We start from the raw sequence: 17,043 nt of genomic DNA, 5'->3' as shown, positions 1-17,043 counted from the left end.
TTTCGGATCGGGTTAAAATTCGATTCAGGTTTCTTTCGGTTCGAGTTGCTTTTGGTTCGGGTTGATTTCGGTTATGTTTGATTTCGATTTCACTAAATTTTGGATCAGATATAGTTCGGGTCGTGTATGGGTCAGGTATCGGATCAAGTTTAATTATCATGTTCGGGTTAATATCGGGTATTAGTTCGAGTAATCGGGCTCGAGTCAAGTTTGTCGGGTCTACAGTCTTATTATATGTCTATAAGACCCATCTTTCAAATAGAGATCGCGTAAGAATTACACAATTTTTATAATTCACTGTACTATAATTCTAAGGACGTCTATCATAAATATTTAATAAATATAATCCTAAAATGATTTTCAAACATTAAAATTATACTAAAATATATAAGCTTTGAGAATGGTCCAGTTTTCTATATGATTTGCTTAGGGCCAATAGTATAAGAACGTCGGTGAAAATGTTGCCTTGAAGAAAAGGCTTTTGATTTGGTTTATGGACCAAGTTACTATAAAAGAGGATCAAGTTGAGAAGTATGCTTGAAAACAAAGGGGAAATTTACATCAAAGAACCCGTTTGCCTTAATTTCCAATTCAAGCAATTTATAGCTTTCGCAATCATACAAAAATGTGATGTAATGAAGATAACTAAAGTAATCAGAAGGAAGTATGTTGTCTTTCAATCAAATGTTATATAATCAATGTTATATGTAGATTTTTTTTTGGCTCTCCAATTCCAAGGTTTCGTCCTAATTAATCTGGACGGGATCGGGTAGCACACCTGGCTTTGATGGGTGAGTCTCTCAATAGAAATTTTCTGCATACACAAAGACTCAAACATGAGACTTTACTCAAGCGATATCAAGCTGCTTACCACTCGAACCAACCCGTTGATAGTATATAGCCTAATATTAGTTTATATAGATTTACATTTAGTTTAGTGATAGTATATAAGTTCGTAAACTAAATTATATGATGTTACTTAATCTATGAACTTTTAAAGTGTATATGATTTTAAAACATTTTCAATAAAATGTAAGAGTGTGATTTATTAAAGTTATGTATTCATTGTCATTTTTCATCTATTGAAATTTTAAAACCCTTACAATTCTTCAAAGTTTTTGAAGTTCTATATCCTCCAGTCAACTACGATCATTGATATGGTCACTGATAGATCCACGTGATCTATTAATAATCAAATTTATTCCTCTTGTCAATCTACGAATAACTATCGTTGTCTTATGTCTCGTATCAATACTAAAGACATATATATAAATTGTCATGTAAGATTTGAAAAGAGGGTTATTGTTTTTGATAAATCTTGGGTCAATACAAGATAATATTTCAAATACTCTTAATTATTTGACAATGAATTCTTTCAAAAAATATATTTGACAATGAACGATCATATCTCTGATATATACGATGCTCGAATTTGCGACCTCAAATAATAATAACAAATCTCTTAATCACTAAAGTCGTTTGAATCATACAATTATCCATTGAAATTAAAAAAAAAGCAAACCATTAACCACTAGTATAATCTCAATTTGTCCATCAACAAATAGAAATAATATATAAAATAAATATGATGTATTTTTTTCTTTATATTTTACATTCCCCCGTTATTTTTATTGAAACCACTTGCTCAAAGAACTCGGTGTGCAATGACTGTAAATATATCATACACATCAAACTGAACCCACATATCAATATTGGGCATACGCCCGGTTCAGCTCACTGTTAAGATCAGGCTTGTGATCTCTCATAGGACTGAAGTGTTTACAAGAATCTATGTTTGAGATTAATATATTTTATGTTTATTTAAATGTAGTTTAAATTAAAATATAAATTTTATTTTTCAAATTTTTCTATAATTCGTTTTTTTAGTTTTTCTATAATATTTTTTTAAAATATTTATTATATTTTAGTTTGATATATAATAATTTTATATAGCTGTTATTTTATTATTTTTAAAAATAATATAGTTTCTACCCATTTATAATTGAAAAACTTAATATATTTTTAATATTTAAATATAATATTATAAATTTAAATCTTACATGATATATATGATATAATACATAAAAATAAAATACTCAATGTATCGTAACCGTAAAATATGGGTCAAGCAAAAATAATATAGTCCAAACTCGATTCATATTTTATATATTTAAGTGTTTAAACTATACTATTTTTTTCTAAAGTGATGTTTAAATTTTATTTTGTCAATCTAAATAACTAACGTTACAAACGTTATTATTTTTTGTGTCCGGACAGTAACAACCATTATATTCTGTCGTTAAATGACATGTGTTACGTTTTAATAATTTTAAAATTTTTTATTTAAATTAAAAAAATTATAAATTATAAATTTTTAAAAAGAAATTAAAACTTTTAAAAATCTTAAAAAACACAAAAACTTTGAAAACCTTTATTCCAATCCCTATACCCACGTAGGCCACCCTCGTTCATCGCTATTGTCGTCGACGAACCTTCACCCGATCGAACCGCACATAGCCAACAGAAGAACCCCTAATCGATGATTTAAACCTGAAGAAAATATTGACAAAGTCGTAAAATGGAAGCTACTCGACGACTCTAATGGTAACCACGACGGCAGGGGAAAGGATGACTGACAATGGAGACGACAGCGACGTCGATGGTCGTGATCGAAAAGGAAAAAAATAGGTTTAGGGATAATTTTAGGGATTTAGGTTTTTTTTATAATAAATATAATAAATTTTTAAATTTTTAAAAAAATAAAAATTGAAAGCTATCAGAACGTGACACATGTCACTTAATAGAATTTTTTAACGTCTGTTACAGCTCGATCACAAAAAATGGTAACGTTTGCAACATTAGACACCTAAATTGCTCAAAAAAATTAGACATCAATTTAAAAAAAGGTATAGTTTGTACACTTTTTTAATATTAAGCCTATTTTAAGTGAGCTCGTATTTTTATCTAAATCTACCTTTAAATTTAATATTTTTTAATTCCTCCTAAATTTCAAGTTTAAATGAATAGCTCACCTCATAAACAAGCTTAATTAATAACATAATATAATTTTCTGTTTTGTTTTCATCATAAAATCAACTTGAAAGAAAAATAAATTTTTGGGATCATAACATTTTTTTTTACAAAAAACAGTAGTAAAATTGCACACATCAAATCCCTATAAAAATGATATATTTTAATTTAAAAAAATTAAAGTTCAAAATCGAAGGATTGAAAAGAATGAGAAATTTAAAATAATGTTTGGCGAAACAAAAACAAAGACAAAATACGTTCAACTTTTTATCAATATGCAGATCTTGAAAAATTACATGGATTTAAAGAATTATTTTAATCAAACATCCGAATCGAGCATAAAGTTAAGACTTTTTAAAATTTTATAATATAATTACAGTTTAAACATTAAAATTATAATTCTTTAAAACTTATTGTTTTCACTAAAAAGTTACTTTTTAAATATTTTTATTTTAATATTTATAATTATATTTTCTTCTATTTTAATATTTAAATTATAAAGAAAATAAAATCATTAACCCCCATTACAACATTCACCTTATTCCTCCTAAATAATCTCATAATACATATTTCTCTAGTGAACCTAAATTTATAATAGAAGCAGCAAATAGCTGAGATTAAAAAGTTCGACGACGTACCAGTCTCGTGCACATATTAGTTGATTAGAAACAGCCAAACAGGTGGTCCCAGCCTGACTGTCCATGAAAACGACGTCGTACGTATCGGTCACCTGACGTTATTTTAAAGAAAAATGAAAAAAAAGGTAATTATCTCTTCCTCCAGGACGAGAGCGAAAACGATTAAAAGTTCACGTCGGTCCTTTCTTTTTACTTTAATCACCATTCTCACTCGTTCTCCCTCTCCCTTTGTGTGCTCGCTTTCTTAGGGCAAATCCAAATTAACACTTTGAGCTGCATTTCCCTTTCTCTGCATGCTAATTAAAAGGCATCAGGTTGACGCTCTTATCCGATGATTGATTTGGTATGGGTTTTCATCTCTACCACTAGCTTTGAGACGGATCTGCTTCTCTCAGTTTCACGAGATCTCCTCGCCGTTAACTCGTAATTCACCTCTTTTTCCCGCTTTTTGATTCTCCACTTGTCTTAGAATATATTTCTGAGTGTTTGTTGTTGTTATTGTTCTCAGGCTTTGATTGCCAATGGCGTTGAAGCGGGGGCTATCCAGTGTGGGCGTCCACAGGAACAGAATTTCTGGATCTCGATTCCCTATCGTTATACTCGTCCTCTTCTCAGTTCTCATTCCGCTTGTTTTCTTTGTCGGTCGTGGACTTTATATATCTGGTTAGAATTTTCTTTTAATGTTTGGTGATTGGTTCCGGTATTAGGTTGGTGATTTTTTTTAAAGTTTTTTGACACGTGGTCATTAGAATTTTTTGAGATCAAGTGGTCTACTTAATTTACACTAAAATTTTCATGAATGCGTTTTGCTAGTAAATTTCAATTTAAACTGAAACTTTTGCCCCCCTTCGTGTAAATATAGCTTGCATTAATAGAACTTTAACCAAAAATTCTGCGAATTTTTAATTGAACAGAAGACTTCAGTCTTCATCTAATATGCTCAGCTAATGCTTTGTGAATCTTAATTTGAGATAGAATTCAATTCTGTTGTTATCCATATTGAGTATCTTGCCTTTTAATTCTCTTAACTTTTGGTGTTCTTCAATTGATTGCATATATATGCCGATTATTGTTTCTTGTGCAGATCAAAGTAGTGTTAAAAGTGGTTACACCAAACAGGTTTCATCTTAAAGCTTTTCATTTACATGTCTATTATAATGAAAGACTCACGTGGCTTCTTTATTCTCTCTCTACACGGTTTTAAATGTTGTGTTTTGCAGAATGTTGATTGGAGGGAAAGGCTGGCATTGCAATCTATCAGAAACCTTTTCACTAAAGAGGTATGTGCATTTCGGAGAATATGCAAGCTGAGTTAATCATGTTTTGCTCTAATAAGTTTCGGTTTAAATTGTCAATTATATTATTGTCTGAGGCCACACTTGAATTGATTCTAGGTTATTGATGTTGTAACTACAAGCACAGCTGATTTGGGCCATTAAGTTTAGATTCTTTCAGAAAAGGAACTTGTCTGCATCATGGAAGTTATTGATGTAGAGACATCAGTTAAAGATGATGCTACGTCTCAGGTTGGTTTCAAGTAATGCTGTACCTTGCCAGTTACATCTATTGAGCACTTGTCTATCTTTTACAGCCTTTTGCCATATTTTTTTCCCACATTTTGTTGCTGATTGATTGTTTATTGGATTCTCACATGTTCATAGTCAAATCAAAGGCCACAGACTCAAAACAGAAATGTCTCAAATTAAAGAGGGAAGGCTTCTAGATGGTAACGTGTCACCAAATACATGTGTAATTCTCTTGACGTTACTCTCTTTCATTCCGACTTGCCTATTGATGCAGATAATCATTCATCTGATACACCTGCAAAACACTTCGAAGGGTATATTATCATCTTTGATACACTACGTGATTTAATATCGTAATGAAGTATTTTATAATGTGCATTTGACTTTTCTTGCAGCAACTTAGAGATGATAGACGTGCAAAGCGGGCTGCTGAATTGGTGCAACAAGATAATGCTACTTTGAAACTTGAAAATGCTGTCATTGAGCGATCCAAGCTGTGGACTCTGCTGTTCTGGGAAGATACAACATAGGGGAGAATTTGAGAACGATAACTCAGATTCCACAGTGCGCTTGATGAGGGATCAATTATAATGGCACAGGTTTATGCAAGCATAGCAAAGATGAAAAATAAGCTTGATTTGGAGCAAGAACTGCAGATCAGGCTCAAAGAGAGTCAGCGTGCCGCTGGAGAGTCAACAGTTGATGCCGACCTACCTCACAGGTAAAAGGATGGTATATCTATAATCTCATTGGCAATGTACAGTCTATTTTTTTTGATAAAAGCAATGTACAGTCTATGTTTCCTTCTGTTTTCATTCTTGGTGATTCTGGAGTTTCTTATTCTATTTTCTCATGCAAACTTTGTTTAGTGCACCCGAGAAGATTAAAACAATGGGCCAGGTTTTATCCAAAGCAAGAGCAATTGTTTGACTGCAAGCTTGTCACTGGAAAGCTCAGAGCAATGCTTCAGACATCAGAAGAACAAGTTAGAAATCTTGAAAAACAGAGCACGTTCCTGAGTCAATTAGCTGCCAAAACAATTCCCAATGCGATTCATTGCTTGTCAATGCGTTTGACTATAGAACTATCTCCTTCAGTAGAGAAGAGAAAGTTTCCTAGAAGCGAGAATTTGGAAAATCCAAACCTCTACCATTATGCTCTCTTCTCTGATAATGTCTTGGCTGCGTCGTTGTTGTCAACTCAACTATCATGAATGCCAAGGTGATATAAGCTGCCTTATCTTGTTTAACTGTTTTTCTTTTTGAAAGAATCTTTTACAACTGTCTTGGTTGTTCTTTCGGTTTGCACTTCTAGAATAAAAATTGAGTGCTAGATTTCAAGAATTGAAGCTTGGTTGCATATCTAGACTAATTCTTCTCTTCTTGGTGTTGTACTTGTAGGATCATTCAAAACACGTTTTCCATCTTGTTTACGGATAAACTTAATTTTGGAGCAATGAACATGTGGTTCTGTTGAATCCCCTGGAAAAGCAACCGTTCATGTTGAAAATGTTGATGATTTTAAGTGGCTTAATTCTTCCTATTGCCCTGTCCTACGACACTTGAGTCAGCTGCAATGAAAGAGTATTATTTCAAGGCCGATAATCCAACCAAATCTGCATCTTCGAACTTGAAGTATCGAAACCCAAGTATCTATCAATGCTTAACCACTTGCGGTTCTATCTGCCACAAGTATACCCCAAGTTAAATAAGATCCTCTTTCTTGATGATGATATTGTTGTCCAGAAAGACTTGACTGGATTATGGTCTGTGGATCTCAATGGGAAGTAATGGTGCAGTTGAAACTTGTGGTGAAAGTTTTCACCGCTTTGATAAGTACCTAAACTTCTCAAATCCTCATATTTCACGAAACTTTGATCCTAATGCTTGCGGGTGGGCATATGGAATATATGTTTGATCTCAAGGAGTGGAAAAAGAGGGATATCACTGGCTTATACCACAAGTGGCAAAACATGGTGAGTCTTAGAAAGACCATATGTCGGATTTCATGTTACTTATTTTCTCCTTCATGCATGCCTATAATTGTTATGAGTCAAATCCTACAGTTTTCCAATCATCATATATCATTCTAGCTGACATTAAAGAAGGTCCAAGTATAATTTGTTAGTTCTTTTTTTCCTTCATTTTAACTGTTTATCAGAATGAAGATAGAACGTTGTGGAAGCTTGGAACACTCCCTCCTGGGCTGATTACGTTTTACGGTCTTACGCATCCACTCGAGAAGTCATGGCATGTACTTGGTCTGGGCTACAATCCAAGCGTAGACAAAAAAATCGAACGTGCTGCAGTTGTCCACTACAATGGCAACATGAAACCATGGCTGGAGTTGGCGATGACCAAATATCGATCATACTGGACCAAATACATCAAATATGATCATCCGTACCTACGCAGCTGCAACCTTAGTGAGTGAACTTTGATTGATTAAAGCTTGACATTTTTTGATTCTTCTTTGTATTTCATTAAATTCATCCCTTGGCCATTGGAAAGAGTTAACAATTGTACGTATGTTAACCTGTGAAGATACACTATGATCTTTTCTCTCCTTTCTCCATTCTGGATTTAAGTTCAATTTAGACGGAATATTGAACCTCGTATGAGGTGGTCCACCGTATTTTTTCAACCAGGCTCATTTTGCTGGATTTAATATGTATGAGCATTTATATCATATCTCAAATTCTCTCTTTTTTAAGCAGTTTTCTTTTCGTGCAAGTATATGCTAACTTGTAAAAGGGTAGCATAAATCTAGCCTTTTCATTTAAACTTGTTAGAGTTAGCTATGCGAACCGAATCCGATTTTAACTAATATACTTGTTTATTGTCGACTATTGGGTTGTAAAGTAAATTTGTAATGTATCGATATCTTTCATAAAAGTGGATAATTATACTTATACATGGTAGTTTATCTATTTTTTTCATAAATGAGTCTTTACTTGGCACTCAAGGCTTTATGGTTCCTTCTATACTGCCCACTATCATCATGGGAAATGAAAAATTAAACAAAAAAATTATTTTATGCATATGATGTACTTTTTAAATTATAATGTCCATACCCATTTTTATTCTAGCAATTTTGAAAAGTAAAATTGTTTTTTAATGATAATTGGAGCATGTATTAAGAAAATATCATGTGGCCCGATTTGATGTGTAACGGTTATGAACTCCAATACTCCATGTCAAGCAATATTGCCTTACGTGGGCTATTTTTCTTTTCACCTTTTTTCTTTTGGATGTAACAAAACACAAATTATTTAGATGTAGTTTTGAAAAATAAAATAAAACTCAATTCATTATTATAACATTGAGTTTGACTTTGAACAATTTTAAATATTAAGAGTTAAATTTAAATATTTTAATACTTATATTTGAATCTATTTTATTTCTATCTTGTATTTTGTACTTACAAATATCTTTTTAGATAATAATTTGAATTTAGGTTTTGTATAAACAATCATGCAATATAAGGATCAAATTCATTGTCTAATAACGAATATAAATAATTTAATATTTATTTCAAATCGGATCAAATTTTAAAATAGAACTAATTAAATCTGAGTCTAGAATTCATATCCGTTTCAAGCTGCTTACATTTGCCTTTTATCCGTTTGTTGCATTATAACATCATCATAATTCAAAATGGATATAATGGTATGGGGTAGAAAAAGAATTTTTTTTTAAAAAAAATAGAAAAAACACCCTTTGTTTTATGACTGGTAATTACTGGCTAAATCCACTTCCTCTCCCGCGTGACGAGTTTTATGGCATTAAAATATATGTTTTTTTAATTTTTGAAAAAAAATTACAAAATAAAAAATATATTTTTATTGGTCAAGAATTTTTTTAATTAGATTATGGGATCCACCTGACACGATCCATTAAAAAAATTATATCCCATAGAACTAGTCACGTCGGCTGACTTCCATGACTATTTAATTGTCGTAGATCCCAAATTAAATGTTTAGGGCTAAATTTTTTGTCCGACTGTCGTAATGGGCCAATTTGATCGAAACGCTACTCTCTAATTTTAGGTCCGTAAGGAATCTCCCCGTACCGAATCCAACGTAAGATCCAGCGAACGAACCACTGGCCCAATTCCTGCGTATAAAGGAAGCGTTGGGAGTTGGCCGACGGGAGCCGCGACTTGAAGTCTGAGCTCTGACGAAGGCTCTTAGTTCCTTCAATCACAAGAAACCAGAAGCTTGATCGGCACAAGAAACTCCTCTTTCTTCGATTCTGATTTCTGAGCCAATTCATAACATGGCGAGTTCCGTTTGAGTAATTCTATCGAGTTCATACAATGCGTTACACAGTATTTAATCTGTTCTTTCCTTGCTATTGCAGTCGGTTACTTTGCATACAAATCTTGGTGACATCAAGTGCGAGATCTTCTGCGAGGTCGCTAAACGGCGGAGGTAAGGATTTCCTGAAATATTCCGCTTTCTTCTTCTTCTTCAGTACTCTGATTTTATTTATCTGAAAATAATACTGGCTGAATGTTCTGCTGCCGCAAGCTGTTCAGAAATAAAATTATTAGATGATAAACTATAGATTAGGGCTACTATTTTGCTTAAGGGAATGTTCTTTGGTACCAATTGTTGCCCTAATCCAAAATTTTAGGAAACTGGTGACAAATTATATGTATGTTACAACTGTTATTATTTGCCTTATTATTGAAAGGAAATTGTCTCCTTTCACTGTATTAATGGGTTCTATGTATGGCTTTTGGTGTCTTTGCACGCGTAAAATACAGTCTTGCTTAATTTCATTACAGTGGAGAAATTTTGCATCTTAATGGGTATAACTTTCTAAGGCATCTATTTTAGTGAATGCATTTGTTTATGTTTACAAAGTAATTGTTTTTTGCTATTTCCCATGTAAATATACCAGTCTTTCGTTTGGATGCAGAACTTTTGGCCCTCTGTGCTAGTGGTTATTATGACGGGACTATATTTCACAGGAATATTAAAGGTTTCATGATTCAAGGTGGAGATCCAACAGGAACAGGGAAAGGGGGAACAAGTATATGGGGCAAGAAGTTCAATGATGAGATTAGAGAATCCCTCAAGTATGCTAAGCTTAATAGCTAGTATAACAAGAAAGTTTTTCATCGTGAATTTAGCTCATGCAATCTCTTAAAGTGGTTTTGGATAATTTTGTCATCGACTTTTACCCATTAAGAGTGGGGAAGGAGAAAAAAAAAAACTCTTCTTTCTTGTTTGAAGATGGGCTAGCTTTTTTTTAGAAGCCCTATGGTTTTCCATTATGCTTGAATTCCAGTCTCCAGGTTTTAATCTTGCTGAGTGAACGGAACCTTGCAGAGCTGGGTTGTGCTTTATTTATTATGTAGTTTTGTTTAGCTGACATACCATTTGAGTCTGAAATTTTGGTTTCTATAACCTTGCCACCCTTCATCTTTTATCTTGGAAAATCATTGGAACTAAAGCTTAGTCCCAATGTCCTGTTACACGTTACAATCTTTTAACCCTTGCCACATTTTAAGTTGCTCATTACACATGCCTTTTTTTCCTGACAAAAGTTTACCTTCTTACAGCATAATGCGAGGGGCATATTGTCAATGGCTAATAGTGGTCCTAATACTAACGGGAGCCAGTTCTTCATAACATATGCAAAGCAGCCACATCTCAATGGATTATACACTGTGCTTGGTAAGGTTATCCATGGTTTTGAAGTCCTGGATATCATGGAAAAGGTATATTGTGCTAGCATATAGTCATATCTCCCTACTTAGTTCACTTCGATTTAGAATGCCTCGGAGACAATTACGTTGGGATTTAGTTCTTGTGCAAACCCTTTCTTCTTTGTCCAAATGACCTTCAGTGTTGATGTTTATATAATTTGCTATAAAAATCGTACTATCCCAGGCTGGATTACCTTATATCCAAATATGATTTGGGGATTTCAAAGGGTAGGGGAAATTCTAGATTATTTTTAAAGTGCTGATTGCTGAGTACCCTAAAGAAAGATATTCAACATGAATCTGAAGTGAATGGTTTTCTGGAACCAAATCTCCTCTCTTTCAATCTCAGTCTCACTGAAAATAAGTTCAACTGTGCAGCGTTCTGAGTGTGTTTGTGGAATGTATTGGGTTGCAGCTGCATCTTGCAACCTGCAATTGCTTGTTTAGCATGACTGAACGCTATTTTGTTGATGCAGACTCAAACGGGAGCAGACGATCGGCCACTTGCAGAGATAAGGCTGAACCGAGTGACAATACATGCTAACCCACTCGCTGGCTAGTCTTCCCTCAGCAATTGTTTTGAACTTCAAAGTTGCAGTGTAGTGAAGTTCATGTCCAGACTACGGAGGATTTCACGAATTGTAGACGTTAAACTACCAACATTTTAAAAAAAATATTAGAGGAAAAGGGTTTGTAATTGGTGTTCCTCTGGATCCAGGACTGTAATTATATAGTATAAAAGTAAGATATTCTGCATCATCTGATTTAACTTTTTGACTGATTTAATGGTCTTCGTCAAGAAATGACAATTTTTTTCAAACAGTATTTACTATTTAATCCATTTCAAAATATTTCTTATTAAATGATTTTTAGATTATAACTGACAAGAGTAACAGTCAACCGTTAAGTTTTCGTTTTATTTATTTATAAATTAATTTTTGAGTATTTTAAATCTAAAAATAAAATACGACTATTTATGGTTTATTTGTTTAAACTCGTTAATTTATAATTCATTAATAAATTTTCATTTGTCAACAAACACCTCTTTCGCCTTTAGAAATATCCGTTGATCAACAAGACTTTAAATGAATAAACAAGAACAGTTGGAATTGAACATACAACAAACATAAATTAAAACAAAAAGCCATTAGTTCCAACTTGTTCCATTTACAACCTGCAAGTAGGCAACTTTATTTGTAATTTTTGAAGATGAAACTCGAAATTGAGACTCGATATCCATACTAGACTCCATAGTTCTCTGAACATCTACAAATGACTAACTAATACCGCCCAACCAAGATGAAGTCATCATCATCAAGAACTTGAACTTCTTTTTTTCCCACAAAATTCTCCCGCCCGATTTCCTTAACCAGATTAACAAATTCCACCCTCTTTTCAAATGGAAGAGGTACATATGGTAACCTGAAAACTGGCCTCACAACCCCGAGTTGTGCAAGGGCCGTGTTAAGGCCAACAGGGTTAGGCTCTTGAAAGAGCCACTCGATAAGAGGTAAGAGCTTTGCGTTAAGTGCAGTGTTTTTTACCTCCAAACATGAGTTCTCGCATAAACTAGGAACCAGGTTGCTTGTAACAGAAATCACCCCGGTAGCCCCATGGCTCCACCTAGCATCATGACACTGATCATCATTCCCACTCCACACTACCATTCCATTGCCTGTGTACTGCTCGATTCGGTCATTTCCAACGCATTCTTTAATTCCAGCCAAGTTAGGAGACTCAGCTAGAGTGTTGATGATATGTGGCGGAATATCTTGGCCGGTTCGCGATGGCACATTGTATATGATAGTAGGTCCCATCGGCAGCACACTGTCGAAGTGGGAAATCAAGCCCTCCACTGATGTTTTGCCATAGTAAGGATTGATGTGAAGGGCAGCATGCATTCCAACAGCAAAACCTTGTTCGGTGGCATGAATCGCTTCCCTGGTTGAGTTGCTTCCTGTGTTACCAATTACCTTAACCGATCCACCAAAACAGTTGACTGTATGACCAATAAGCATTATGTGCTCATCCCAGCTCATCAGCTGGCCCTCACCAGTTGTACCACCAACAATTACAGCTTCAGCACCGTTTTCAATTTGCATGTTCACCAAGTCATCATATGCTTCGAGATCAAACCTTCCATCCGGTAGATATGGGGTTTTGATGACTGTTATCAATCGAAGAGATTTTATATCTTCTGGTGACGTTCTGCAAATCAAAAGGCAATTGAATCATTAACGGCATCAGTTCTTTCAAATGAAACATTCATTACCAGCCAAGATATACAGCGACAGATAAACCATCAACAGCATCAGTTCTTTCAAATGAAACATTCATTACCAGCCAAGATATACAGCGACAGATAAACCATCAACGGCATCAGTTCTCGACAACAATATACAGCGACAGATAAACCATGTCTTCCAAATTACGAGGCCAACAAATTAAACGTTTACCACAATTTTATCACAGTGAAAATCATATACATTCTCCAAGCAAATGCATTACAACTATACCTTTATCGATTATTTTATCTTTGCATAAATCGCTTATGCGAGATTCAAGCACTCAGAGTATTAAACTAAACCTGTTGATAAAGGTGTGAATAACAGAAAAGGGTCTCCACACATCCAAAGCAAATTCATTACAGAAGCAATAAGAAGAAACAGAACAGTTAACAAAGAGACACGAGGGCAAAACCAAGATTGATAACAAACAAGAAATTTTACCAATTCAAACCGCAATCAAATTCAGATACTGATACGAAGGCATTAGTTACCTGTTTTTAACCTCGAAACTACGCATTGGGAGATGGGTACAAGGAATAACAGCTGCTTGTGGAGATTTCCATTTTGCGTTTCTTCTGAAACAAAGCAAACGAATAAGATGTTGAGCGGATTATGCAATATGCAATTAGAGACTAACCTTGCTTCTGATTCACACACAGCAAGCATGAGCTAACATTGATAACGACAACAAGAAAAAAAAAACAAATACAAAATACAAATGCATAAACAGGCAAACAGGTCATTCCAAATCTAGTTCTTGGAAGCATTAACGAGTTTCCAGTTAATACCCAAATCAGCCACCAAATTGGTCAAAATAAATTAATTGAATAACTTATACTCTTATAGACTATTAAATTAAACTAAAAAAACAAAAGAATATGTTATCGTATATAGAGCGTCAAAACCTCCTGTAATTATCGTAGAGATTGGGACGGAGAAACTTGGGCGTAGATTCCCTCAAGCACACGCAATAGCTCTTCAAAATAGCCATCTTTCAACCGAAACAATAGCTAAACAGTCTCCGATTCAACCCGGTCCGAAACGATATTCTAGAATAACGCTAGAATTTGGCTTCACTAACAGACTATAATATTTGAACTTTAAAGTTGAAAATGTATAGTGAGCTGAAGATTTTTTTTTCTCAATGAATGGTAATGGTTATGATGGTTGAAATGGTAGTGATAGTCGTAGCTGAAATGGTTGGTCGGAGATGGCTTTGGAAGACGACGGAGCTCAGGTGACGGTGATAGTTCTGAGACATGGCGCAAGAAACCGGTGATGAGGTGGCATGATTGTGGTGAAGTATGTGGGAGAGGCCAAGTAGTGGAGAAGAAGGCAAAGGAGGCTGGCTGGCTTTAATTTACGCAGTTTTTAGGGTTTTGGTTCAGGATGGGCGTTTTACTCTCCACTTTATTTTCTCTCAATTTTTTTAAAAGGTTTAATATTCAAGTTAAACCTTTAAAAATGTCCGTATAGCTCAGTTGGTAGAGCACAAGGTTTTTAATCTTGAGGTCGTGAGATCAATCTAATTTCATAATCGGAGTCTCCTACGAAGTTAACCTGGCGTTGGGGACAACCTATTATCATACATCCCCTTACCCCATTACATATGAGAAAAATGATCAACTAATTTTTTTTTGAGTAAATGGTACTTTTTCAAATTATCCCAAACTTAAATATTAAAAGATCATATAATGCAATGCATTTTAAAGAAATTGTTCAAAATCAAATAAGGACCTAATGTTTTTGCTTCTTTTCAAACAATGGCAAATCCAGAAAAATATTTTATAGAGTGGACACACACATTATTAAAATTTTTCGTATGGAATAGACACAAGTAAAATTTCAGGGTGAGCACCTATAGTAAAACGAACATCTAATATAAAGAAACTCGGATTCTAGGATGAGCACGTGCCCACCTTGAAGATGCTTTGTATCCGCCACTGTTTTCAAATAAGGGTCTTAACCTTTTGAAAGAGTTAAATTATGGTCTAATATTTTTAAATGTACTCAAATAAAAAGCTTATTATGTTAAAAATATTTTCAAATAAGGGTCTTCATTTGAGTAGATTAGAAAAGGCTAGGTCATTATTCAAAAAGTCCCAAAAATATTAGAATCATATTTGAAATTTTGGAAAGATATTGCTTTATAATTAGTTATCCTCGAATTTAATAAAAATTAGAAATTTATTTAAAAAATGTTATTGGGCCTGAATAAAACACAAGAGAATCCTGTCCAAATTGGTCTGAAACAGAACTAATAAAGAATAGAAAAATGGATCTAACTAGCCCAAACAGAGCACTGGGTTTGTAATGATTTTTCTTGAAATAAAATCTGAAAACTACACTAATATTTTAATTTAATGTATAATAAGATATATAAATTTTAATTTAGTATAGTATTGTAGGTATAGAATTTTGATTTGATCAATTTTTATAAACTATAATTTTTTTTATTATCTATGATAATTACAAGTGGTAGTATATGTTCAAAACATTCTCAATAATTTGACAATGAATGCTCAAATATACTTCAGTCATTGGTCCTCTAATCTAAGATATTTATAGATAATAATTATTTCTTTAACCACCGAGGTAGCTTGATTTGTGCCCAATTATTATTATTAATATTAATATTATATTTATATATTATATACAAAATAATTATGTTTATCTAATACAACTAAGGAGACTGATAAAAAAGGTTGGGCTATGTAAATTTAAGGTTTAAGCTCAAATCCCACTTAATGTATATTAAGTATTTGAGTTTTTTTCCAGGTTTTATTTCAGTTTAAACTTGTTATGTTACAATGAATTCTGTTATAATGTTTAATACTATGCACGAATCAACTTACCTTAGTGGTTAAAGGAATCATTGTTGTTTCTAGAGGTCATGAGTTTGAGGGCAATCGACTGCAGTTAGGGTTGAGCAACGAAACCGAGAAAACCGAAAAACTGACACGAACCGATTAAAATGGTTCGGTTCGATTCGGTTTGGCATTATACGGTTTGGTTTTTGGTTCAGTTTAAAGTCTTCATTCTTTTGATTCGGTTCGGTTCGGGTTTTCCATATGGAACTCATTTGTTCCATATTGAACCGAATATGCAATTTTTTTTAAAAAAAAAATTATAGTTTCAAGTGATTTTTTCATTGAAAAACCGATAAACCGAACCGATTTTCAATTATTAAATGGTTGAGAGTATATTTAGAACAATTATTACTTTGAAATCACCTTAGCTTAATAAAAAAATACTGGATTTATATTTGTACCTCCTTAAAAATATATTTATCCAAAATAAATTTAAATAATTTATTTAAAATTAAATTTTCATGCGCATAATTACTCAAAAATCAAAATTAATAATCAAATATATAGTTTATATTTATACACAAATATTATTAACCATAAAATTATTATATTTTCAACTAGTATATTTTTATGGTTATTGTATTATGGTTATGACTTTATATAATATATATTATTTTACATATAAATCTAAGAGAAAGGGTGGGAGTGTGTTAATAGCTAGTCAAGTGGCCATTATTTATGAGATAGAAGGCAAAAAAGGCAAAAATAATGGAATCTTAAAATTTTATGTAGGATTGATAATCATTGAAGTGTAGTTCAAAGAATCAGTAGAAGGATGTTAATTAATCACGAAGAACCAGAATGGCATTGTCCCAAACACATTAGACATAGATATGGCCCACTAAATTATTACCTCCAACTGGGTTGAGCACTCGGGTGACACTTTCATTTATATTACTAGTTCAAAAAACCTTGTACTCACCAAAACTCCAACTGAAAATTCACCCCAAAATGGATTTATTATATTCGATTT

At 33.2% G+C, this 17,043-nt stretch overlaps 1 protein-coding gene and 1 pseudogene across 1 annotated transcript; one reads left to right on the top strand and one right to left on the bottom strand.

Annotated features, from left to right (window-relative positions):
• The first annotated feature begins 3,998 nt into the window (after positions 1-3,998).
• LOC120199583 lies at positions 3,999-7,947 on the top strand (annotated as a pseudogene).
• Positions 7,948-12,025: 4,078 nt separating this feature from the next.
• LOC120199581 (4-hydroxy-tetrahydrodipicolinate synthase, chloroplastic-like) lies at positions 12,026-14,592 on the bottom strand. Its single transcript, XM_039200623.1, has 3 exons — positions 14,106-14,592; positions 13,692-13,775; positions 12,026-13,120 (listed from the first exon to the last, which is right to left on the bottom strand). The coding sequence occupies exons 1-3, from the start codon at positions 14,189-14,191 to the stop codon at positions 12,193-12,195; spliced, it is 1,098 nt and encodes a 365-aa protein (XP_039056554.1). The 5' UTR covers positions 14,192-14,592; the 3' UTR covers positions 12,026-12,192.
• Positions 14,593-17,043: the final 2,451 nt, after the last annotated feature.

Source organism: Hibiscus syriacus, unplaced genomic scaffold, assembly GCF_006381635.1.
Source record: "Hibiscus syriacus cultivar Baekdansim isolate YM2019G1 unplaced genomic scaffold, ASM638163v2 tig00005459_pilon, whole genome shotgun sequence".
NCBI classification, from domain to species: Eukaryota; Viridiplantae; Streptophyta; class Magnoliopsida; order Malvales; family Malvaceae; genus Hibiscus; species Hibiscus syriacus.
Note: the sequence above shows the minus strand (reverse complement) of the source record. Positions and strands in the feature narration are given on the sequence as shown.